The sequence below is a fragment of the Trematomus bernacchii genome, unplaced genomic scaffold, assembly GCF_902827165.1.
Source record: "Trematomus bernacchii unplaced genomic scaffold, fTreBer1.1, whole genome shotgun sequence".
NCBI classification, from domain to species: Eukaryota; Metazoa; Chordata; class Actinopteri; order Perciformes; family Nototheniidae; genus Trematomus; species Trematomus bernacchii.
In genome coordinates, this window is record NW_022987593.1 from 6,044,487 (window position 1) to 6,070,967 (window position 26,481).

The 26,481-nt window shown below is 40.4% G+C and overlaps 3 protein-coding genes across 5 annotated transcripts; 2 read left to right on the forward strand and 1 right to left on the reverse strand.

The window, feature by feature from the left end:
• The first annotated feature begins 10 nt into the window (after positions 1–10).
• Positions 11–4,222, forward strand: LOC117481657 (GRB2-related adapter protein-like). Its single transcript, XM_034129445.1, has 5 exons — positions 11–93; positions 216–313; positions 718–837; positions 3,644–3,953; positions 4,043–4,222. The coding sequence occupies exons 1-5, from the start codon at positions 16–18 to the stop codon at positions 4,220–4,222; spliced, it is 786 nt and encodes a 261-aa protein (XP_033985336.1). The 5' UTR covers positions 11–15.
• Positions 4,223–5,590: 1,368 nt separating this feature from the next.
• slc5a10 (solute carrier family 5 member 10) lies at positions 5,591–26,053 on the reverse strand. 3 transcript variants are annotated; one of them, XM_034129449.1, is made up of 13 exons: positions 25,819–26,053; positions 25,649–25,708; positions 24,548–24,652; positions 24,216–24,321; positions 23,645–23,725; positions 23,351–23,556; positions 20,616–20,751; positions 12,217–12,324; positions 11,983–12,133; positions 11,671–11,839; positions 8,542–8,757; positions 7,184–7,277; positions 5,591–6,928 (listed from the first exon to the last, which is right to left on the reverse strand). In XM_034129449.1, the coding sequence occupies exons 3-13, from the start codon at positions 24,641–24,643 to the stop codon at positions 6,735–6,737; spliced, it is 1,557 nt and encodes a 518-aa protein (XP_033985340.1). In that variant the 5' UTR covers positions 24,644–24,652; positions 25,649–25,708; positions 25,819–26,053; the 3' UTR covers positions 5,591–6,734. The 3 variants fall into 3 exon arrangements, with proteins under 3 accessions (XP_033985340.1, XP_033985339.1, XP_033985338.1); XM_034129448.1 differs by having other exon boundaries at positions 25,649–26,053; XM_034129447.1 differs by lacking the exons at positions 25,649–25,708; positions 25,819–26,053 and having other exon boundaries at positions 24,548–24,710.
• LOC117481658 (protein FAM83G) lies at positions 13,870–22,515 on the forward strand. The gene is made up of 5 exons (XM_034129446.1): positions 13,870–14,424; positions 16,525–16,692; positions 17,643–17,767; positions 18,470–19,838; positions 21,451–22,515. The coding sequence occupies exons 1-5, from the start codon at positions 13,870–13,872 to the stop codon at positions 21,820–21,822; spliced, it is 2,589 nt and encodes an 862-aa protein (XP_033985337.1). The 3' UTR covers positions 21,823–22,515.
• Positions 26,054–26,481: the final 428 nt, after the last annotated feature.

Genomic DNA, 26,481 nt, shown 5'->3' on the forward strand with positions numbered 1-26,481 from the left:
ACTCCTCTCTTCAGGATGGAGGCGGTGGCTCTTTTCTCTTTCGAAGCTTCGGAAGCAGACGAGATCAGTTTCCAGAAAGGGGACATTATCAAGGTAAGTGTGTGTGTGTGTGTGTGTGTGTAAATGCTTACTTTGATGCATTCGGAGTCTTTGAAAGTTACCAAAGCGTTGCTAGTTCATAAAGTAAGAAGAATAATTGTGCATGTGTGTTATAGGTGACAGAAATGGAGGATGATTCTAGCTGGGTCACAGCAGAGATCAAGGGGAAGCGTGGCTACGTGCCAGAGAACTACATTTCCCTTCTTCATTATCCGTAAAAAACAACTTTGTCCATATATTTGAAACAATTTAGAGTAGAACACTTGCTTTATGTACTTGCAAACATTTTGTTATACATCTTTTAAATATCATCATCAGTGGTTCCCAAACTTTTCTTCTACTTGAACCCCTTGAAATGTTGCACTGTACATTTGTGATTCCTCACTACAGGTTATGCTCTTTGTGTTTTACCAAATAGTGATTTATCCTGCTCAGATTGCTTCATTTTTGTTTTCAAGGCCAAAAGAGGTGAAGTTGGGAACCACTGATATACATATGAGTATATTTGTTCATTCCAATTCTACTCATGCTTATTCCAGTCTAAATATAATAATGACTTCACTGTTATATAAAAGTCCAATAGCAGAGTATAATTAACACCTCTGTGTGTGTTTGTAGGTGGTTTGTAGGACGGGTGTCAAGACTGGAGGCCGAAAAGCGTCTCCGCTGGCAGGACACCGGAGTGTTCCTGGTGAGGGAGAGTGAATCAGCTCCTGGAGAGTTTTCTGTTTCTGTTAGGTCAGTGAATGCACCACACACACACACACACACACACACAAGATACAAATCTGACAAATGTCATGCTGCAGGCTGACGTAATGTTCCTCTGTTGTCTGTTCCCATTGTGATGTTAATGGAGCTCCAAAATGTTTGTGTGCAGTGCTGCAGCAGTTATATTTGCATGTGTTGAATCTGCTGTACCGCTGTAATTTCCCATTAAACCCACCAGAGAGCCTCAGGGCCTGATCTCTAAAAGACACTTTAACATCTCCCTGAAGGAATATACTTTAGGAGTGTTGCATAAAACATGCAGGCGGCAGCATCTCACCAAATGCAATAGTCTTAAATTATTTGTGCAGTTGGATGCTTGTTTTCCATCACACTGAGCACATTAGCAAGTTACAGGATCCACGTGTCTCTGAGTGTGTGTTGGGACTGGTGGAGGGGAGAGTCAGACTATTTAAAATGTAGTACGCACACCCATTCCACTAAAAATAGAACTGTGTGTGTGTGTGTGTAAGGAGCTGTAATTTGGGTCAGCAAAGTGACGTGGGACACATTTAATCATTGAGGGTGAATGTGTTCAATAATCGGGGCATTGTATAACACCACTCATTCTTTCATTAAACACAGGTACATTATGCAATTGACACATGTCATATGCATGTTTTAAAGTACATACTCTGCACATATTATTGCCTTAAGGCACAACATCTGCCTGACTGCAAGGGCAGAGAGATAAGAGGTTTGTTTTATTTATGCTCACATGCTGAAACACAACCACAGAGCGTAGTGCTCGGAGTGATCCACAGAGGGGGGTACAGTTCAGGTTGAGTTCAAAAGAGTCACGAGACAGGTTTTTAAATGTTAAACAGCAGATTAAAGAGGATTCTTTCACTTTTGTCATGTCTGCAGTTAGATGAGTTTAGATGACATCATGACAAATTACGTGAACTGACCATCCTCTACAGCTTTTTATTCTTTTTATCATAGGTCTAGCACAGTTATCTTATCTCCAAATTAAAAACGATTTATTATCTCTAAACTAAGTGTGTTTATAGTTTATAGTGTGTTATAAAAGGAAAACATTAAGTGTATCTAAACAGTTGGTCGCGGTTGTTAGACTATAATGCATTACAAACTTATAATGCATTAGAATCTGCTTATGGCGCTGTTTAATTATAATTACAAGCACTTTTATAAATATTCATGATTATTACAATAGTAATAACAAATTATAAAGACTTGAATCATACATTTAAATCACAAAGATCATAATTTACTATAATTCTCATTAGTCGAATGTACTATAATAATGTAATAATGTGTTAGTCACTGTTATAATGCATTATAATGTGGTTATAAGTTACTTTTAGAATGAACTGTTTGCTTTAAGCAAAGCGAAAGTATAATTTTACAATGTTTTGTGTGTTCATGCATACATTATTATTTTTTCTCACTTTTTCTTCACAAACAATGACCATTTAAGAGTAACTCTATCACATTATAATGCATTAAATAGAGAGTATGACTCATATGTTTATGATGCATTATACAGGTGGAAGTCACAGTGCTACCAAACAGTCTGTGTGCATACTGTAAGAAACATAAGTGTGCCTTTTATGGACAGAGGAGATCGAGCAGCTGATAACAGCTATTGTAATTTAATTATTAATGGTACTGCATGCTGAAATAGCTCCAGAAGCACACCTCGGGCAATTCAAAGTCTGAAACTAGTTTACCCCTATTTTTAAAATGTAGGAGGCAACTGGGACAGAAACTAAGGAGAATATGCAAACTCTGTACAGGAAGGACACCACTGTGCTGCGTAAAATATTAACTATAACACTGCAAAATCCCAAAACCTTTGTTTTCCTCAGATGACAATTCTCATCAAACAAATCCTGGTATTAGCGTCCGCCTCCTTTCAAAGTCATTAAATGATTATCTTCAGGTGTGTAAGGGAGGATCAAGCTTTAAAAAATGTAGGCATTGAACAATAGACTGAAACCTTTGAAGTACTGCAATAGTACACTGTGCATGTTTGTTTTGAAATGCTAATATACTTCAGTCTTTAAATAACTACACAAACCAAATGACACAAAGGCAATTACTCACAAGAAAACATAAAAGAGTTTTCTTTGTCGAATTTACTATTGTGTTCTTTTCTTTCAATATGAGATACCAATACAATAAGATATGTAGCATAGCCGATATACAATGATGTATTTGGTAGGGTATTTTACTAGCCCCGGAGTCTTTATTAGTGTTGCATTTAAAATAAGTGTTTCTGCAGATAATTTTTGTTGATACATTGATTGTGTTCTATATATATATATATATCTGGACTTTTATTAATAGATACAAATGCAGTAAATGCTCAAATTTGAGGAGCTGGAACCAGCATACATTTGAAAATGACAAGCAATTAACTGATGAAAATACTTAATAATTATAATTTAGTGTTCAGTTCAGCTCTTATCTATTATTCCTATTTTTTTCATTAGTGCTTACAAACTACCTCAGGATTTTCAAACAGTTCCGTTCAGGTTGCACATTTATTCACTTGTGTGTGTGTGTTGACATTTGAGATTTATAGTCTGAGAGAAAACCTCCTGTGATAGATAGAGATACACCCAGATGATTGTGGACTCATTTCCCAAACTGACAGAGGTATGCACATCACCTCTGCATGAATTTCTTAACAAAAGGAGCCGGTAGAGGAATGAAGAACAACACAGCTCTCATCTTCACAGTGGTGTTGAAGCATAAAGCATACCTTGCCTTTAATCCCTTTACCTCTCTCACCGCTCTTATTTTGCAGCTATGGTGAGAGGGTGGAGCATTTCCGGGTGCTGGAGGGGGGCGGTCAGTACTGCATCTGGGACGAGACGTTCTGCTCCCTGAACCGCCTGGTGGACTACTACAGAACTCACAGCATCGCGGCGGAGAAACTGGTCTTTCTGAGAGACGCTGCTGCATCCCCTCACCTGCTGCCCCATCCTGGACGTAACCCCTACCCCAACCCTTATAAAACCACCTCTCAGGAGTCCCTCCTCTCTGCTAACCTCTACTCTCACCCCCCTCACCATGAAAGAGAGTCCTCCCAGCGTCTGCACGAACCAGTTGTGGGGGTATGATGACGAATCATGAAGCATCGTTTCTCTTGATAATCAGCTTCAGTTTCCTGTTTGTCTGATGTCTTTGCTCTGTCTTTGTGTAGAAACCCCGTCTGGCCCACGCCCTCTGTGACTACACCCCCCCTCACACCGCCCACCTCCACTTCCTGCGTGGTGACATCATCGACCTGCTAGACTGCTCGAGCTCTCTGACCTGGAGGGGGCGCTGTCGAGGCCGAGTAGGAATCTTCCCGCCAGAATACGTTCAACCGCTGTACCACTGACACCATATCAAACTGTCGCTGACACTCCTCTGTCAGGCTGTAGTGACTTACCTTTCTTATACAACTAGTGATTAAACAATTAGTCCAATATGTAATTAGTCCCCTTGACACGGAATGAATTTACGCAAATGTTCAGTATTGATTGACAGCCTTTTCTCATTAGCAAGTTGTCAAATACACCAGCTTGATTAGTGGGCCTACACAGGGCCGTCCCTCCCTACAGGCCGATCACGCAGACTGTGTGGGGCCTCACCTTGCAGAGGGGGCCTCATCTTGCGGAGGGAGCCTCAACTGAGCCGAAAATGCGGCGCACCTACTGTATGCCCTTATGCGGCACAATTAGTGTGGCGCGGCACGGTTTTTGAGGCTCCACTAGCACCCCCCGACACTCGCGAAACAGAGGGCCTCATCATATATCTTTGCGTGGGGCCTCATGTTGGCCAGGGAAGGCCCTGGGCCTACACTTCAAACTACAACACTCTACATGGCCGTAATTATGGTGGGAGAAAAGAAGGGAGTTAGAGAGGGGTCTGGGTGAATGGATAAGTCATAAGATTAGTGTGATAAGTCATAAGATTGGTGTTTGTGTCCCATATGAAACCAGGAGTCTATGTTGACTTGTTTGAGTTACATTGCGTATGTAACATACATACGTCTATGTTAAATAGACACTGTATGCGTAACAAGCTGAAACTGACACTTGCTAAACTCACGCTAAGGGGGTAAGTTGACAGCTCTAGTTTGAAGTTTAGGACCACTGACCAAGCTGCAGTATTTGGCAAGTTGGGAGTAAACATATGAGGTGATTGAATAGTCTGCAAGTGTTTTTTCTCAGTCAGCTCTGGGGAAAACAGTGTTTTCTCCAAGGTTGGTGAAGTTTTTCCAACTGCAAGCATTTTACACCAAAGTCTGTTCAGAGGTCTTGGGAGACTCTGCTGCGTATGGGGATAAACCGTTTTCTAAAGCCTTTTGAAGCTCCACAGAGCTCTGCAAAATCTTGTAAAATTGCCTCTGGAGTTTACTGCATTAGCTGGAGCTGACTTTTTTATACTATTGATTGAATACCTTTGGATTTGGACAGTATTTCTTACACAAAAGGCAATTTACAGATGTTACTTCAGTGGGTTTCATATTTTACTAATATCTGGCTAATCAGTAAATAAAAAAAAACAATTGTCATATTCATAGATAGGAAATATCATTTTTGCGGCTCGAGAGTGAAACTTTACAACTCGTCCTCCTTTCACCAATAGCTTGTATTCCAAATATTATTTAAAAGTGAAATGTAACTCTATGTTTGCTTTGTTTACGTCATGTCTTTCCCTCTTACCTCCTCCATAGTGAATAGTGAAACTGTACAGCAGCCAAATAAAGAGTGATATTATCTGATTATAAATACTCTAACCTGCATTTATTTCTGGACCAACAATTGTAACTTTAATGCACATATCTTATAATTTATTTGGGATATCACAAGAGAAAAACATCTGGTTGACAGGTTGTCATGATATTCTGTCTTTTGACTAAAATAAAAAAAGATATCTAAACGCACCTAACATAAATGTTATAAAAGAGTTTCTCAACCTTGGGTTTAATGTCCGTTGAGGGAGTCTGCTGTTAAACAAAAACAGGAGGCACATTGTATTACTGATAAACTGTAAAATGTCTGGAAAACACAACAACCCTGAACCTATCTGTAAAACCTTTATTTCACATTATCTCCATAAAATGTAGATGCTCTAATGCACTATTTCATTCAAAACACAAGTGTGTATATTTTCATTTAAAATACTAAAAGCTGGGCAATTTTTGGGACCAGAAAAGGTTGAGAAATTCTGATATATATTCACAAACAAGCCAAATAGCATGAAAGAAAACTAAAACAGTAACTTAAAGTTCACAAAACCCTGCTTGACAGACATAAGGACATAAACATAACATTGTAAGTAAAATTAAGCAAATAGATTTCCACGTTAAACATAAAAACACAAATATGTGTATTCTAATTTTCTATAAGCTATAAATATATGGTGTGTAATGCCCTTATGTTAATATGTCATCATTTATAAACTGCAGATTGATGTTAGCTTGTTTCAAGCCACGAGCTTCATTGTAATTTGTACAATACCCTTTTAACACTTTGAAACTATGTTATACAAAATAGGAGAGACAAGTTTTATAAACAAAACAATAAACTATAGTACTAAAAGGATTAAAATCTTCAAACAAGAGTACTATGAATTAATGAATTAAAGTGTTACTTAGATTTTTCTTTAAATCTCAACATTTTTTATAATCAAAATAATACATTTGGTTACAGGTGTTCTCTTAGTGTTTTTTTAGTTTAGTTTGAAATGAGAACAACTGAGGCTACATGTAGAGGATTTATGTTGGATTCATGTAAAATTAGTACAGAAACCACAGTTTGTTTCCCCACCTTCTTGGATCTGGAGTTGATGTTGTCAGGAGTTCAGCGACAGGGTGAGACAGGATGTGAAATATGATCCTCGACTCAGGCAAAGTATGCATAGAGAAAAATGTTAATGCTGACAACCAGGATTGCATTGACACCGCAGAACCTGGACCAGAACACACTCTCTCTGACGCTCTGAACTCTGGGAGTTGGAGTCTCCTCTGATCGCCGCGCTGCTGCGATACACAACCCTGTGCCCTGACCGCATGTCACCCGCCGGGTTGGCTCAGAGCCTGCAACACAGACACACACACTCAACAATAACATCAGCTTGTGTGTGTGTGTGTGTGTGTGTGTGTGTGTGTGTGTGTGTGTGTGTGTGTGTGTGTGTGTGTGTGTGTGTGTGTGTGTGTGTGTGTGTGTGTGTGTGTGTGGTGTGTGTGTGTGTGTGTGTGTGTGTGTGTGTGTGTGTGTGTGTGTGTGTGGATGAGTGTTGATCACACGATGGCTGGTTTTATTCCAAGTGTTATGAATATTCAGACCCTTACCCTGGGAGCTACGGTGGCTGACAGAGGACACTTTCTGCAGAGGAATTTCTCTCTGTGGCTCTTCAGTCAAAGTCCACCAGGTCAGGTTAAGCAACTGTGAGAGAAGAAAATGGAAATCCAACATGAATGTACTAGCAACGACCTACAGTGTAAAGAATCCATATACATTGACAACATCCTGGCGTAAAAGAAGAGGTAAACCTTCTTAAAGAGACTTTGTTTGGTAAGAGCCCCATTAGATACTGTATTGCGGCTGAAGCCTCTCTTCATGAAGACCCTTTGCGTAAGTCAACAACATTTCACAGAATATACATCAGTACACATCTGTAACATTGCTACACGCAATAAGGCTCAATAGATAACACCCAAACCCTTCAAGAAAAGAATAACAAATTAAAACAAAAAGTAATATGATTTACACTCTTCCTTTTGTAATCAGGTACAATGTCTAAACTGTGTGTTAAAGGTTAACACCTGTAGTGTTACTTACTTACTCCTAAATAAGTTATATAGGTGAGAAGATCAATATCACTCTCAGGTTTACCATGGAAATCTAAAGCTAGATATAACGCATCAGATATAATGTTGACCGTGATCTGGTAGACAGACTTAAATACATTTGGATATAGTCGGGCTAGCTGTTTCCACACAATTTAGTCTTTATGCTTAGTGTAATTAGTGTTCTAATAACACTTTGCAATGTGGCAAATAACATCATTTCCCAACGTATTCCATTAATACTACACTACTGTAGATCAGTGGTTTCCCATGTTAAGACAATTTGAAGAATAAACTGTCATTATAACATTATTCAGTTCCAATACAAATACAGGCTTCAATTGTATTCAACATAATTAACCTAAATCACCTATATAAAACTATAGCTTTCTTAATTTGTAATGGATATGAAGTACTGACTTTCCTTGTGATTAGTTGTCTGTGCTAAATTGTACTAAAATGTGCAATGACATCAGTAATGCAACTGTTAGCAGTTTGAGTTCACACACAGGCCAGAATGTAATGTGTCAAATTGATCGGCGGTATTAACAGGACTTGAAATATGAAGCATTTAGATTATAGATAGTCTTTCTATTGAGAGCAACAATAGTTCCTCTGTGCTGTAGGATTTCTCTCTTAGGGTGTTGATCTTTTGGATTTAGAAAGGCAAGGCCTTTTTGACTGTCTTGTAACATGAAGCTCAACCTTCAGTTGAGACAACATTACAAGTGTACAAAAGCAAATAAGTATTACAGACGAAATGCTAGCCTCTTTATATATCTGTATGTTTCTTAGTACTGGCTGTGAAAACCAATATCCCTCTGGGACAATGGATCTTCATTATATCTGTATGTACACACCTGTTCAGGGCTGGGCGGGGGGGTGAGCAGGGAAACTACAGTCACCACAATAGCAGTGAGCCCACAGAGCAGGATGGCAAAATGGAGGTAGTGGACGCTGCGCAGAACATCAGGTGCCGAGTCCACAACGCCACATCTGGGAGGCGGGAAAGCAAACTCCAACACCATCCTACACACACCTACCACCAAGCCCACCATCAGGCCCCAGAACGCACCCTGGATACACATAAACACACATAGAAACACATGTAAAAAGATGTCATTACAAAAACCAATGAGGCGCCACCATTGTCACATCTTGAAAAAACGTAATATTCTCAGCTTTGAAATCTTCATAGGTAATTACAACTGAAAAGGAATACTTTCCCCCAAAGTCAATCAACAATTCGCCCCGTCTTCAAGTATGTCTCGCATTGACCGCAATGAACAAAGAATCCATAAAAGTAGAAAATGGTTGATGAGTTCCTATTGGGGCAGCATTTGACAACAGCAAATCTGTATCAAAACATCTGTTCACAAACTCTTACACTCAGTTTTATAAGCCTTGTTTTCTATAATTTATTCATTACCACATGCATTTTCGCTATTTAAAACACTTTGTGAGTAGTACTTGCATGGAAGAGTAGCGTCTCTGCAAAAGCGTGAGACATGCAGGAGGGTTTTAAATATTAAGGTTTTAGCTAAAATGCATGCACTCGTGAAGTAGTGAGCATACGACTGGATAAATGAGACTTAGATTATATTGCACGAGTTGTGTGACATGTTTTGATATAGTTTGGTTTTGATTTAAGACTGTACCTATTAACTTTAATTAATTAAGACTGTTTTATTTCTCGTTCACCATGGAGACATACTGTATGAGAATAGTAATGTTTTAATGGGATGAGAAATTGATTCCTTTAAAGCAGTTTTCTTTAAGTACATGAACATGCTCTTTCCTGGTTTTATCATTTTATTTCAAATGTCTTACCTATAAACCCTGTTTTTGTGTATGTACTTTAGTATTTATTTGATCAAACACAGTGCATCTGGTCCTTGTGCACTTAAGTAATTATAATGCTACTGTGCTGTCCATATTAATTAAACTAAACTCACTATCATCAGATGCTTTACTGAATAATATGCTGAACTTCCTGCTGCTAAAAGCCTCAGTATGGTGCGTGTATTCTTTCCTGATTCACTCTCACTTTCCCAGCATGATAATCTGTCAGCATGGTGTCACCTCTCACTTAAGTACACACACGTGTAGAGACACAAATTAAGTCTCTGTCGCTGCCTCTGTTCAGCCTTCAGTAAAGAATGTCATCTGTGTGGTTCGACTTAACACATGAGAATAATCACCTTGTCAAGGCAAGCAAAGCAAACATCTATACATGTACTTTGTTTCTCATTCCCATCGGGTTCTCTTTGTTTCTGATGTGAAAGTACTGCATGTGAAAAAACAACATTTAAAAATGTAATTGTTATTTCCACTGAAATATGTCTGCATTTTTCTTTACAGTGTAAGACAGTGTGTGTCATATCATGTGCAGTAGCATGAAGCCTTTGACCCCATGAGTCAGCACCAGCACAAGATTCTTACAGCGATATGCTCCGTGTGTGTAAAGAAAAAACAAAGAAAAGACTCACACCTTTTGTTTAACAGTTAACTACTGTTATTGGCCCTTATCAATAACTTAGTACACAGGTATCATATATAATGATACATCAAAAAGAAAATGATGACTGTTCCTTTTTATAACTTCTCCAGTAAGCATGGATTTGGTCTTAAGCAGGTCTAGGTATATACATTTAATCTGTGCTAAATTTGATAGAAACGTGAATGTTTTAGACATCTATTTGAACTAAATGCTTTGTTTCAAAACATTTCAATAACTATGTATAATGTATGTATGTGTAGTTAGTTAATACCCTTACAATAGTCTAACTGAGGTCGCTGGGATCATAGTAATGACCCTACTTGATCTAGTTGCTAATGTCATCATGCTAACATGCACACAGTGGCAATGCTAACATGCAGGTACAATGTTTAACATGCTCACTATAATTGCTTAATTTGTTTTGTGTGTAACCAGGTTAGGCAAATTATTGTAATAGAAGAAAACTAAAAATGACTCTTTCTAGCTTTATTCAGAGTTGAATATTACCTAAGAAAAAACCTAAGAAAAACCTGAAAATCCACTTTATTCGAGTGGTTAAACAGCGTGTCCACAGAGAGCAGACACACCCAGGATGTGCTCTATCAAAAACAGGAATTCAATCCAGTGAACTGGTCTTTACTTGCAGTTGAAAGATGTTTAAACACATGTTATTAGGCTGAAACAAATTTTTTACGACAGCATTATCTCTTTCATAGCACTCTGTCAATCTATATCTTGTGATAATCAAACTTTCCCTCACTTGCGCTCTGTTATCAGCAAGAATCACTTTCATTTATTCAAGTGAAAAAGCAACACGTTCATGCTGGTTTCTACATAGGAAATACAAAACAATACACTTCATAACATGAGTGAGTACACCCTTGGGCTCCACACCAAGCAGTGAGGGATGTTGGCAGCTGGATTCCATGAGAGGCTAATAAAAAATAGGAACACCAGTACGGTGTGGGAGAAAGGACAAACAGTGCAGAAAATCCTCAAACTCTTGTTTTGACAAGAAGTTGAGTGTACAAAATGTAGTAAACTTTGTATTAATTTTGGTTATGTTTGCAACAATGAGTCGTGTAAGTGTTGAAAAATAAATATCTTTAAAGGAGTCGCAAAAGAGTTGGTGGAATAAGATTGTATTCTGTTTATTGTCATTAGTAATAGTGTAACTGATTGTTATTAGTGCTGTAATGATTAGTCAATTAATGGATTAGTCTACTAACAGAAAATGATTTTGTTAATGCTGTTTAAGTCATTAAGCAAAAAATAGCAAACATCTAATGCTTCCAGCTTGAAAATGTAAAGGTTTGTAATTTTTTTTGGATCAGTCAGAGTTTTTATTTGGGTTATGGAGTGTTTATTAGAAAAATAAGCAATTTTAAGACATCCCATTGGACTGCGGGCTCTTTTGGAGGGCATGTTTTCCTTTTAATAGACACAACTATTAAGAGATTAATCTATATAACTTGTGTGTGCGTGTTACCTGCTCGTTGGTCCTCTTCCAGAAGACAGCCAGGGTGAAGACAGCAGTGACGGGCGGAGCGAGGTAGCTTGTCACCGACTGGATGTACACGTACAGTTGGCCACTGTTGGCCGACTGAAGGATGGGGATCCACACCACACTCACCACCACCAAGATCACAGTCGAAATCCTGAAATAGACACAGCTCTTTCACTTTAAAGGGCTAGCTCAGATTTGTTGAAGTATGAGGCACTTCCAAATGTCAGCTGCCAGTGTCCAGGATTTATAACACATTTCCTCTGACCTCTGACCCTTCATCTGTCGGTGACGTACCTTCCGACCAGTAGCAGCTCTCTCTCCGAGGCTCGTGAGCGATACTTCTTCCAGATGTCCATGGTGAAGAGTGTAGAGCTGCTGTTAAAGATGGAGGTCAGTGATGACATCAGAGCTGCCATCATCACCGCTATCATAAGTCCACGCAAGCCTGCAATACAACACACAGATGAACATGTAGGTAAAAAATAAACTTTATCAAAGTAGTTGACAGATTGAAAACAGTATGCTCACCGCTTGGCATGAGTTCAATGACCAGTTTGGGAAAGGCGATGTTGGAGCATCCCACCTCCGCTCCACACACTCTCACACACTCTTCTGGATCCACACATCCTACAGTGTCTGAGATATAAAGAGAAAGGGCACTTACAGTACACAGGGATGGAAGACGTGACAGAGCATGTTTAATTGTCTGCAACTTCTACTTGTGAAAACGTAATGGATCTGGAGTAAAATAAAAGTAGAATTCCTAATTCGTTTTACACTGAATTCTCCTGTGATCTACAGTCTGCCTGTTTTGATTTAAAAAGAGTTACAAGACGCAAATCTCTTTAAACTCCATTGACTTGTGAGATAGTTCATCTATCTCCGTAGGTGATAAAAAGTGAACTCACAACAAAGATAATTTGTCAGTAAGGTGCATCTCTATCTACATAACCATTAACTTGACCTTATTCTAATCTTAAAGTATAACACAACCCTGATCCAGACCTATATCAGTTATTTCTCCTAATGTTTCATCAAAACAAAATCCAGCAGACTTTACAGTGACACGTAATTAACAAGCAATCACATGATAAGCAAAAAGTTTGGCATCTGCACTGCATTACCTAAATAGGAAATGTGTTCTTTTTTTATCAGTGAGATAAAACCAAAATAATGTATTTAGCTCTAAGCACATTACAGGCAACAGTTAATATTTATCAGCAGCTGAACAAAATAACTAAGCCCCATGGTTCCCACCACTGTCTTTCGTAAAGGGTTGTTTTGGGATGAAAAACACGATTTGGGTCGTAACCATAGACTGTATATATAAAGGTCGTAACAGGAGGGTGGAGTTAACAGCCTCTCTTTCCCAACCAACTACCGGACACTCCGCCTTTCTGCCCCGGTGATAGAGCTTCCGTTGCCGGATTCCTGGGGCAAACCCAAACCGCTGGAGCAGCACTCGATGAACTTTCTGTCTGGAAAAGCGTAATCAAGAAAGATACGGTAAAATAAAGCGACGTGAACTTGGACAAAGTGAAAGTTGTGCCACGTAGGTGCCACGTTAGTGATATTTACGAATTGTTGTCCATCGGGGAACTCAACAGTGGAATCATTAAGTGGTCTTTAGGATTAGAAAAGAGACAAAAAGAGAGGAAAAGTGGCTCGTCAGCACAACAGTAAGCTTGAGTCACCAACAGTTTCAACACTTTTAAAGGAGGATTAATGACTTCTTTGTTAAGTACGTGTTCCGCTGTTTTTGACTCACAGGCTGACACTCATCCACCCAGACAGCTGTCTGCCTGCCCGGCGGCTGGATCTGCTGAACCGGGCTGCCGCTGGATCTACCGGGCCCCTGTCAGGTGAAAGGCGTGGCGTTGGGCGGAGGTGCTTTGTTCTAGCAACACCTGAGTGTGTGTGTGTGTGTGTGTGTGTGTGTGTGTGTGTGAGAGAGAGAGAGAGTGTGTGCAAACCCGAGTCTGTGTTGAGCAAACTGTTGCAGCGGTGTCTTTCCTTCACATGGAAATATGTTTACCGCCACACGGGCCCATGTCACGCGGACACGTTATGGAGCGTAATGTCAGTTTTTAAGTTGGACCCTACGGACCAACGAGAGGAAACTGGATTAGCTCGGTTATTTTGGTACTGTACTCTTTATTGACCGGGGGATATATCGATGCCATGGCGCTGTCTCAGGTCCAGTGTCTGGACAACCACCACGTCAACTGGCGCGTGAGCGAGGGCAAACCGGAGTTTTTCTACAGCGAGGACCAACGGCTGGCGATCGAGGTTCTCGTTACCAAGGGCCGCGATGCGTTCGGGGACTTCATCCGCGAGACCGGCCTCCGGGAGTTCCTCTCGGAACCGGAGCTGCAGCGGATTGAATACAGCGCGGAGGCCTACAGGCCCGGACATGAGCACCATCAGAAGCCAGATACCCCGGGGCCAGGGAGCATGATACCGGGTCCAGGGTGCATGATACCGGGCCCAGGGAACCTCACCCCGGGCCCGGGGAACCTCACCCCGGGGTCCGGGGAGTACGGGGGGGACGGCGAGGTGTCGCTGCAGTACTGGCCGGACCGGTCAGAGGCGTCAGTGGCGGAGCTGGACCTCGGGTGGCCCGAGGCCAGTTCATACCGAGGGGTCACACGCGTGACCGTGTACACCCAACCTCCAACCGACGGGAACACGCACATCAAAGAGGTGGTGCGCAAGAGCATCGCATCGGCCCAGAAGGTAACAACAACCGTATAGTGTGATAAATAAATAACCAGATGTGGAAGAAGTACTCAGATCTTCTACCTGAGTAAACTACAGTGTGGAATACTTTTACAAGTAAAAGTCCTGCATTCAAAATGTTACTTGAGTAAGCATCAACACAAAGTACCAAAAGTAAAAGTACTTATTATGCACATTGGCCCATTTCAGAATAACTTATTATATAATATGTTTTGATTATAAGTATTGATTCATTAATGTGTTTATCAAAGCTTGTAAAGGTGCAGCTATATTAACTACTTTGTATGCTGCAGAGTAGTCTATTTTACTCCGGGATAGAATCTGCAAAGTAACTCAAGGTATTAAACAAATGTAGTGCAGTACAAGTGGATGTGGAGTTGAAGTACAAAGTACAAAGTACAAAGTAGCAAAACATGTCAAATATTCAAGCAAAGTACAGTTCTTGAGTACATCTACTAAGTTACTTCACAACACTGTAAATAACTATAGTTGCACGATACACAGTACACAGTACACACACACACACGCACGCACGCACACACACACGCACACACACACACACACACACACACACACACACACACACACACACACACACACACACACATGGAATTTTGGCAGTGAAGAAGACAAAACAAATCTATTATCCTGAAACTATTTTGATAATCGTTTCAGTAATTTCAGATATTCTGCGATTGCACTTTCCAAAATGGCAGATGTTTAATGTGTGATATTAACTTTAAGCCCAGATCTTGAGTTTTGAATTATTGAATATTAATCAAACATTTGTATTTAATTGTATTCTGTTAAATCCAAGAAACATCAGTCTAAGGATGATTATTTTTATCAAATGTCTGACACTGAACACTGCTTACAGCATTGCAGTTGCACACAAGGATTAATCATATCTTCTACTAAACATGTTGACATCGGTTTAATTTTTTTCCTTTGTCTTGGCATCTTGTCTTACAAACCTTATTTCCTCTTTTTCTTCTCTCACATGTGACATACTCACAAATACCAACAACAAAGTTCTAATAAAACAAGTCTGATCCTGACATACCAGTGGTAAAAAATGCTCTGACGTCATTGAAAAGATTACAGCACCCGGGAGCCTTTACCTCTTACATACATAGATCCTGACGCATGTACATATAGTCTAGACTCATAGGACTTAGTAATACATTGAAATACTTTTTTACGGCTTAAAGGGCATATGCCAATCGTTTTTTACCCCCCAAAACTGCTGTTAAATTGAACTGGGCGTCCCTATGTACAGTTTGTGTATGTGCACTAATGAGCTTTTCCCAGAGCTATTTTCTTGATCAGCCTTTCAGTAAGTTGCCAGACTCTTGAACTTGGTCAGGAGAGAAGAGTAAATAGCAGTGCTATGTGAAGAGTACCATCCTGTCACTAGTGTTGTGTTGTTGAACACACAGAACACACACTATCCAGACACTTCACAGTCTGTCACCACTCTGCGAAGCAATTTGTTTCTAGCAATCTCTTTATGGGACAAAGTGATCAGGAACAGGGTTTGCACAAAGTCTTGAAAGTTTAGAAAATGCTTAATTTAAACATTGGGTTTTCAAAAAATATGCTTGATTTAAAATGCACTCCTCAAAAATGCTTTACTAGTAAAGTGTTTCATCTACAATCTCACTCATGTAAACCATACATCTTTTAATATTTGAAATGAAACAATATGGTTGTCATATATGTTGTTATCTACTGACGTCTCAAACAAAACACCTATAGACCAGAGCTAGTTAAGCATTACAAAATGGTGATTAAATACATACAATAATAATAACAGTACATCAAACAGTACATCAAAACTGACATTATACATTCATTTCTGTGGATGTAAAGGATTTATTTAAACTTGTTTTTTTTGTCAATTGTATTTTTATTTATTTGTATTTATTTAGATAAGGGTTGCGGTTTTTGTGTTTTGAGGATCTATTTAATTTCTAGATGCAGTTTTCTTAGTCTTTAGCTTCCTTTGAGGATTTAATGGCTGTCAAATCAAATCCCCCCCTACCGATCAGGAAACACTAACCCCATTTGTGGTTTCCTCTATTTTTGTGTGTGTAGGTGATAGCCGTGGTGATGGATGTGTTTACAGATGTGGATATCTTTCGGGACCTGCTGGATGCAGCCTACAAACGCAAAGTTCCTGTATACATAATAATTGACTTGGCTTCAGTCCCCTGCTTCCTCTCCATGTGTGGCAGAGCTGATATGCATCGTGGACATCTAAAGGTATGCACACGCCCTGATGATGTTTTGATAAACTGGGAGAAGAGCTAATTGGAATAGATGGCTACTCTTGATAAGTATAGCCTAACATAATAGAAAACAGTTTAAATTTAAAAGCTACAGTTCCAAAATGTCCAATAAATATGTGTCATTACAGTCACATGTTCATGTATATTACTACATAAGGGATAACATTTGAAATAAGGGCATGTTCAACGTAGTGGAACAGGTTTTTGCCTGCAGGCCTTAATAAGGCGCATGCACTAGCTAGTTGTTTTTGCCATTGGCTTAATGTCTTTGTTATGCTTTGCCTCTCTGAGTTGAACTGGTCTAGGCAGTTAACAAAAAACCCTTAATATTTAATTAATTTGGGCTTTTCTAAGTGTTTTAGACCAGGAAGACACTTAGCACATTCCTGTCTGTGCTGCATATAATTAGATAAACCATGCACACTCACGCGTTACTCTCTGTGACATGTTTCTCTTTCATTTCTCTTTCTTCCTTCCTCACGGCTCTAACCACCAAACCTCTCATCTCTTTCAACCTTTTGTTATCTGCCATCTTTGCTCTTATTGTGAGCATTTTACAACTGTTGGGCATCGCGTCTCTTGTGACATTTCACACAGACATTTACTTGCGAGGTAACGCTCAGCCAGAAACCACACCCTTATCACAGGGCCAAAGACAAACACTGCAGGGTGTGTCGTTCATACAGATATACAGTCCATGCTCTAACGTGCAGCCAACACAAGTTTACGATGGTATTAATAAAGAAGAATTGTTCTGAAGAGCAAAAAGGGAACTCATTATTTTCTGTCTTCCTATGCTCTTGTCGCCTTTGTTTCCCTTTTGTTCAATAAAATCCTTCCTCCCATCACACTTCATCCCTAAGAGCCTCCTTTTTTGCAAAGCATTAAACCTGAATTCATAATTGCTTTTGTGTTTTTGTGCAGAATCTGCGTGTGCGAAGCTGTGGTGGGGTGGAGTTCTTCACAAGATCTGCACAGAGGGTGCGTGGAGCGCTGAGCCAGAAGTTCCTCCTGGTAGACGCAGACAAAGCCATCTCTGGTTCATACAGGTGAGCAGTGTACCCCACATTATGTTGTGAGTGTGTGCAAGCTCAGTGCATTTTTGCATATCGTATATTTTTGCATTAAAAGCTGCTCAAACTATTATTTTAAATGAGTGTGTGTTGTGTGATAGGGGTTGCACTACATGAGGCCATCCTACACAAAATGATCACTAGTTCCACTTTGCCCTACGGAGTTTCACATGATAGTCTTATAGGATACAATTAGTATTGCAGTGTTTCTCTTTGGCATATGTCTGCCTTTTTGGGAAAAACTTGATTATAAACTGCTTTTTTATTGGTTGGCAAAGGCAAACAACCATAAGGCAATAATTGTAGAACATGTTGCAACATTGAAAATGTTTGCATTGTTGCAGCGTGCATATCTTTATTTGCCAAAACTAATTTGTGTGAACTAGGCAAATCTTCCACAACTATAAATCTTTCCCTCAACACATGCTGAATTATTCATCTATAGTTACCTATTTACTATTTCACCCACACGATGCAATCAAAGGGCATGATGTGATCCATGACTGTCTGGTGTAATAATTAAAGTGTTCGTTCGTTTCTCTAAGTAGGAGTTGCGACATAGTGAAAAGAGTTAGTATGGAAAATAAATTGCCGGAACAAATGTAGTATGAAAGAAATCTGAGCACATGAGGTGAGTCACTGCTGTGAATTTATGTTTCCTTGTCTGTGTTTTTCCAGCTTCACCTGGTCCTCATCTCGTTTGGACCGTAACCTCATCACAGTGATCACGGGGCAGGCAGTGGAGACCTTCGACTTTCAGTTTTGTGACCTTTACCTCGTGTCCAGAGGTGTGTCTCTCCACAAAGTCCCCATGGCAGACGAGCCCATCCCTGAATCGGTCCCTCAGGTGGCTCCTGCTCCGGTGTCTGCTGCTGTAGCTAGGAAGCTCATCAATCCCAAATATGCTCTTGTTACCGGGGGAACTCACGCAAGTGCCAATTCTTCTGAACAAAATTCCAGGAACTCCCGTCATCCCACTGGGCTCAAGTTTCCGAAAGCACGTGTTAGGGGGGTCATCGAAGAACCACCCTTGCATCCGGGATTAGCCCATCTGGAAAAGGCATACATGATCCCGTACCTGCCCATCTGGCCAGACCCAGACCCACCGAGCGACGTGATTGGCTTTATCAACATCAGGGATGATAAGCGAGCCAATCAGGTCCACTTACAGAGGTCAGAGAGGTTTGAGACTAGCCAGGCTATTCGCTTCAGCTCACCACTGATGCTCCCACCGCAGAAGGAGAACCCCACTTCAGTTCAGGATGCAAAAGCTACAGGAGATGCGGAGAATCCATCTGGGAATACAACTGTCTCTACTCCTGTGAGTCCAACCAACAAACAGCTAAAAGAGCAAATAGACATTGTTCCAAATAAAGACCAAACTGATGCAACAGACTCCAGAGGGCCCCCTCAGCAGCCTGACAAACCTTTGACACAAGACACGCACAAACTGAATGAACCAACGCCATCCAATGTTACTGCTGACTCACAGCCAACAGACACTGCTAATCAAACTGCAGAGACTCAACCTGCAGCCCCTCCTGTTCCTAAACGCCGCACACTGCAGTTAGTCATAGACCCCGCCTCCCCACAGGAGCCTGGTCAACCACAGGTCACTCTGATAAAAATGGACCAATTGGAAAGTCTCGATGGCTTCAAAGAAAAGGAAAACAGGGAGGAGCCAGGCCGTGGCCGCATGTCCTCTAAAAAGGAGGAAAGTGACTCTGGCAGCACCGGCGAGGGCAGCCAGGACAGCACCAAGGTCATGTGCGACCGAGGGGTCATTGATGCCCCCTCAATCACCTCCACAGCATCAGAGGAGGAGTTTTATGAATGTCCCCCGCCGAGTGACCCGCTGAACAACGGAGTGAAGACGGGGTCGGGCCACGGGCATCGCCAGGGAGACGGGTTCAACATGATGGCCCGCCTCTCCCAGAGCATGCTGGATCTGCGGGATCCCAGCAGTGAAGACACCTCTGACCTAATCCGCCAATCACAGCAGCTCCGCAGACAGGGAAACCCCTCACCGCACAGGCACATAGGACAGGTGATTTACATTCTTCCTCGAACTTGCACTTAACAGGTTGTCATGTTTCTTGTTTAATAATTGGAGAAATCTTTGGATTATAAACTGTTACTTCAAAACCTTTTTTTACAGACTAACCGTTTTTGCTAGTTGTATTGCAATAATCAACAAATTCATTGATAAATAGTGCACTTGCAATGTCAAAGGAAGTGAATAATATTTGTGTATCCTTCTTGAAATTGAATGGCTCCAAATACTTATGGGTCTTTTTCCCAGGCTTAACGTTTCCACCAAGTTTAATGGGCAATTCATTTTTCTGCGGACAAACGAACAAACAGAAATGAAAACAAAACCTCCTTGGTAGAGAAGGTAATAGGTTATGTAGATAATGAAAATAAAAGTTATTTGTAGAGGGGAATAATTAGTAATTTAATGGAATGACAGATCATTAACTATTTTAAAATTCAATCAATAGTTTTAGTATTTCTTTTATTTTTGTTTCAGCCCTTGACAACACTAATATGTAGATGTTGACACAATGCTCGTCTTCATCCTTAAAATCATTTTACTACTGTTAAATGAGTAATCAATGCAGAGACAAGTGCAGAAGTTCCCAAGCATTATGGTTGTTGTGAATAAGTTGGCCGTTCTACTAAGAAAACACACAGACATCTATATAAATCAAACTACAAATGAGTGTACTGCATGAAGGGTGCCAAAGCAAGCCGCTACCTGCTCACAATTACGTCATTATCTTTCAAATTTGTCAAATAACAAGGTGTGTGTGGTTGCACGCACCTGGATAGAGAGCTCGGCTGATCATGCCAGGGAGGATGATGAGGATGAAGGGCAGCAGCTTCAGATAGGCAGCCAGGATCGAAGCTCCTTTCACGTGACTTATATTCTTAGCAGACAGGGAGCGTTGTACAATCACCTAAACACAGAACATAATAACATTACAATAATATTATAGTATATAACTTTAACTCTTCAGCACTTTAAAAAAGAAATGCAAACAGGAAATGCATAGTACGATGAAAACAAATAAAAGAACAAATGCTGTAAAAGCACATAATGCAAACAATTTAGGAAAATGCAATTCTAAAACTAATGTTTTTTTAAGAAAGGGCTAAGCCGGTCAGAAATAAAGTCAAAAGATGGCCCTGTATATGCATTTTAAATCATAAACATTTAAATGTAATCTAAAACTCACACGCAACCACTATAAAGCTGCTAAAACTGGTGTTATGAACAATCATCTTTGGATCTTCTGAGTAGTCTTTCTGCAGGATTCGGAACTAGTTGAAGCTTGAAAAGGTTGTTATGACTCAGGTTGGAGTCAAAAGAGTTGCAGTTGTATGTAAATATATGTAATAACAAAAAGCATATACCACAGTTTTGATGTTTTGTGATGAAATAATTAGTTTTGGAATTTTCTGAGATGCAGACGTTCTCAAGCAAAAATTATTGATTTTTATTTAACCTTTATTTAACCAGATAATCGATGATGACAACAATTGTTATTTGCATCTCTAGAGGCTTTCCAGTCCATTGTAACCTCACAAATCGGCACCATGTGTTACTCTTCTGTACTCCATGTGTCCTAATCATCTCTGCTTCTTATCTTGTCCAGTTGTTCCAGACCTCCAAGTCTCCGGGTCGTGACTCGCGACAGAGAGGCCCGAGTGTAATCATCGCCAAGCCTGGAAGTTATCACCGTCCGACCAATTCTGCTGTCCCGGTGATCGGAGGACACCGTTACTGGCAGGGTCAAACGCTGCACCCTGATTCGGCCCAGGCGCGCGTAGAGTCCCGCTCCGGACGGTCACCACGGCGACAGAGCCCGGGGTACAGGAAGGCTACTCAGGCCGCGCCACGCATGCCCACCAACCCATTAGGGTTACTAGGAGTATCTTTCTCAAAACTCAGCAACTTTAAACACTTAAGGGCACGAGGTGATGCGTCGCAGAAGAAGGCGTCTGAAAACAACAAGGCTGATAGGTAGAGGAGTGGGCGAGTGAAGTTACACAAGAACGATTGATGATACAGACATCCTGCTAAAGTGTTGACTCTTCAGTGTGGAATATTCTCTATTTCTGGCATGCGTGTCATTTCCTCTTTTCAAACCCTGAGGCTCAACATAAAATAACCTTTTGATGGGATTTTTTCGACTATGTTAACAAGAGTTGGCAGTTTGAATTGATAATATTTCTTAAAAATAGATTAATCATCTTCAAAACCAGCGCTTCAAGGCTAATAGCGTCAGAATGGATGGTTTTGGGAGTGTGTGGGAGATTACACATTTTAGAGGCAGATACTGATACCTTGGTGGAAACAAACCCAAAACATGAGTATTGTAGATGATAATACATCTGCTGTGACCAAGTGTCCTCTGCAAACTCAGGCACTTCAGTCTTAAACATATTTCTTAATTACATTACCTGCTTTTCTTATTCAGAATTGTGCACTGTAAAATGTATTTTTTCCATATCAAACCTAGACAAACTGTATCCACAACATGCAAGATCAGTTGATTATGGCTCCTTGCTGACATAATGGTGTTGATACGACTGTGATTGGTTACTGATGGTGTTAGGGTAGGGCTGCTGTGTTGATAACTGGTATAAATGCAATATTAAACACTGATGTGAGACCAAAAGTGAATGTTGTAAATAAAAAGAAAAACTGTTGCTATCCAGCTCTGTTGTTGCCTTAACCAGTTTAGATACATAGCATGTGATCTCATATATTCAGGAAATGTGTTACACTGAAACCTAAAACACCTCAAACATCTGCACCCAAATTCTCCAGAAAAGATAAGTGGTTGTGTGTATTTGATTATTTTAAGTAGTTCCTCATAAATTGCAAGAACATTTATTTTAGCGCATATTATTCTCAGGGGAATTGTGGAACCTAAAGTCTGAGTATAATAATAATAATAATAATTGATTACATTTATATAGCGCCTTTCAAGAGACCCAAAGCCGATTTACACGGTGAACAAACTAACAAACAAAAGGGGCAAAATAAGTATGTCAAGAAATCATCAAAACCAGGTTAACACGGTGGAGTTTTTTTCTTTTACTGAGATTTGTGGATGCAACCACATCAGTAGAAAGGAATCTGGAAAACTAAACTTAGTGCTTAAACCTTCAAAATGTTGACCATGGAACACAAAGTATAAATTAAAAGAGCACTTCCTCCTGTTTCTTAATTTTAAGGTTACTTTATAATATTTCCTCTTCCGAAAGGGAACAATAGAGGGCCTTCTTTCTGCCTGTTTCCCAAAGTCAGCTTCAAAATTCACGAGTGGGCTATTTACTGACCTATTTTATGTTGGTGATTAAAACAGGAAAACCCATAAAGCTTGTGTTAACCGCAGAGCCTTTTTCAGGCATTGAAACAAAAACAATAGACCTTAAGAAAAGGGAACGGGAAGTGCAACATCTCATTTCCTGGTTTTAGGATTCCTGCAGCACTCTAAAGGCCCATCTGCAGCAGTAGGGTTTGTCTGTGTTTGTGTATCATGTTACCTGGTCAGTGCACCAGTACCAGGTGGCCAGTATGGTGAGCCCCAGAGTCATGCCGGGCCAGGGCAGGTCTCCGGTGACGGCGTCTCTGAACAGGTGCATGGCGTCTTCACGTGGCAGGTGGCAGGTACTGTTGGGAATGATCTTACTGGGAATGGCCATGCTGTACATACGCTCCAGGTTGCTGTAGCCTCCAATCTTTTGAAAGGCTGTGTGGACAGGGAACGTATGACTCAAACAAAACATTCCTTCGAAATAACTGCAGTTGTGTTTTTTACGTTTGATTTGTGTACATACCAGTGACTGTTAAGATGATAGCTCCTATTATCATGATGAATGTCTGTAGAGTGTCGGTGTAGATGACAGCCGCAAGACCACCTAAGAAAGGAAAGGAAGTGAGGATGTAGTATGGGAACATTACAATGTATTTACAAAAAAATAAATCTGTTTTATTGGATAGTTATGTTTTGTCTCTGCTTGTTTTGCCTCTTTTTTGTAGTCATTTAGGGTCTCTGTAGTGTGTGTTTCTTTTCAGGGTTGTATTGCCACCTCTCACGGTCCTTTGAGTCTCTTTGTAGTAATATTTAGTGTCTTTTTTGTTGTTTTTGTGAGTCTTCCTAGTTATTTTACATCTCTTAGCAATCCTTTAGTTTCCCTTTGTAGTCTTTTTTGTTTCCCTGTAGTAATATTATTGTTTCTTTGTGGTCCTTTTGAGTTTCTTCCTTTTTTGGCCCCTGCCCCTGTGCCTGTGCCCAGTAGGCCTGTGTGTGTGTGTGTGTGTGTGTGTGTGTGTGTGTGTGTGTGTGTGTGTGTGTGTGTGTGTGTGTGTGTGTGTGTGTGTGTGTGTGTGGTGTGTGTGTGTGTGTACCTGCTATAGTGTATAGAGCAGTGACCACCAGCATGAGGACTGTGGACAGGTAGAGGTTCCATCCCAGACACACCTGGACAAACAAGGCTCCAGAGTACAGGTCAGTCTGGAGACAGAAACACAACACAGATTCAGTGTCAATGCAGAGAGAGTTGTCGAATGCTGGAAGGCTAATGCGAGTGTGTGTGTGTGTGTGTGTGTGTGTGTGTGTGTGTGTGTGTGTGTGTGTGTGTGTGTGTGTGTGTGTGTGTGTGTGTGTGTGTGTGTGTGTGTGTGTGTGTGTGTGTGTGTGTGTGTGTGTGTGTGTGTGTGTGTGTGTCACTTTGTCGTACTGATATTTTTGTGAAGACAGACAACAGCAGTGAGAGGACAGCCAGGTAGGTTCTGATTCGCTCTCCTCCAAAGCGACGGCCAAGGTACTCCGGCATTGTCACGATCTGAACACACATTTAACACATTTAACACATCAAAGCTAAACAGAAGAGTGAAACTTATACAGTTATTTTCTTTTAAGTGGGCTTGAATGAGGTACATATTAATAGTTAGTAAAACATATGGTACAGTACATATCTAACTGTTTGTCAATGAAGTCTGGGGCTTTGAAGAGAGAATGAAAAATATGATTTAAGTTTATTTTCAAAAAGTAGGATGGCAAGGTAAAGTGGTTAACATATTCACAATATATCATACACTTCAACTGATATTGATTTGTTGGAAGGTTGACATTTGTTAGCTGCATAAATAGGTTTTACTGCTGCTCCTGTCTACAGCATTTTGTTGCTTTGCCCCTATGCCATACTCCTGTCTGTTGCTCCAATCTGTGTGCGTGCCAACTTTCTTTTATAGATAACATACAATCCCACTTCCAAAAAATAGAGACTATCCCTTTAAGATGTGGTTTTAGTAGCTCAGTATGATTGGCCAATTAGCAACTTTGGATCAGTGGCATGTATTCACGCAACATGATTCACACGTGCCCCAGTTTAGAGTAAATATAAACAGAGACAAATGAAGTCATTTGTGTGTGTGTGTGTGTGTGTGTGTGTGTGTGTGTGTGTGTGTGTGTGTGTGTGTGTGTGTGTGTGTGTGTGTGTGTGTGTATAGATATGTGTGTGTGTCGTGTTAACACCCTGTTGGGGAATTTTCAAGGCGGGGAGTGCTGGCTGGCAAAGAATGTCTCTTGGTCCCTAAATGTATCTTCTGAACTAGCCTTGACAAGCAGACATGGGTTGCGGTCGAATTGTAAAAAAAAAAAAAAAAACAGCTCTTATAGTTATTTCCTAATCACTATTCCTTAACCTCAGGAAAAAAGTTCATGGGGTTGGGGAGAGATGTGAAGGAGAAATCATCAGGAATTAGGGAAAGACAACTTAGAGAATCCCAGTGCACTTATGGACCCGTTTGAGTGTATGTGTGTGTGTATGCAAACTAACCCCTGAGGAGATGTAGACAGGCACAAACACCCAGGCCAGAGCCAGCAGCACATAGGTGGCCTAGAAGAAAGAATGAAAGGAATCAGAAAGAGGACACAGAGGTTTCACCAGAATGTCCCAAACAATAGCTAAAGGAGATAAAAATCTCTTTGATGAAACTAACAAAAAACCTTTTATTTTCTGCATGTGCAAGCCAAGCTCTGCATGTGCAAGCCTGTGAACTGTTGCTGAAGACTGACTGCTGCCTCATGCTCAATACACCACCTAACAAAGTGTAATATTGAAGGTGTACTGCTGCTGCCCCCTGCAGAAGGCTGCCTGCAACAGCCTTTGAAGGAAGTTAAAACACAACGAAATGTATGTCTTGGTCTGGAAATGTTCAAGTAACTAAATAAAAAAGCTTTTGCAATACCAATGTCAACTGTTTTCTTTTCAGATACAAAATGGAGCTCAGTTATTGTAGCTGTGTGTTATTTTTCTTACACAAATATATTTTGTTCTTTTAGCCAGCCATATAATGATTACATAATCACAAAAATAAATAACATGCATGATGATAATTGTGTGTGTGTGCTTTTACTCACATTCCATTCAAAACCAGCGACAGCGATCCCTCCAGCAGCTCCGGTGCCGGCGAGGCCGATAAACAGACCTGAGCCCTCTGAACTGGCAAAGAGAGATGCTCCAATCTGTGGTGAACAAGAATTCAGATTGTTTAAGCAACATTACCTTTACAACAATGTAAACATACTTGTGTTAAAGTACTTCTTCTGCAGCAGTTTAATGTTTGAGCTGATCAAGCTGAAGCCACTGTATGTTTCTAAGGGGTCATG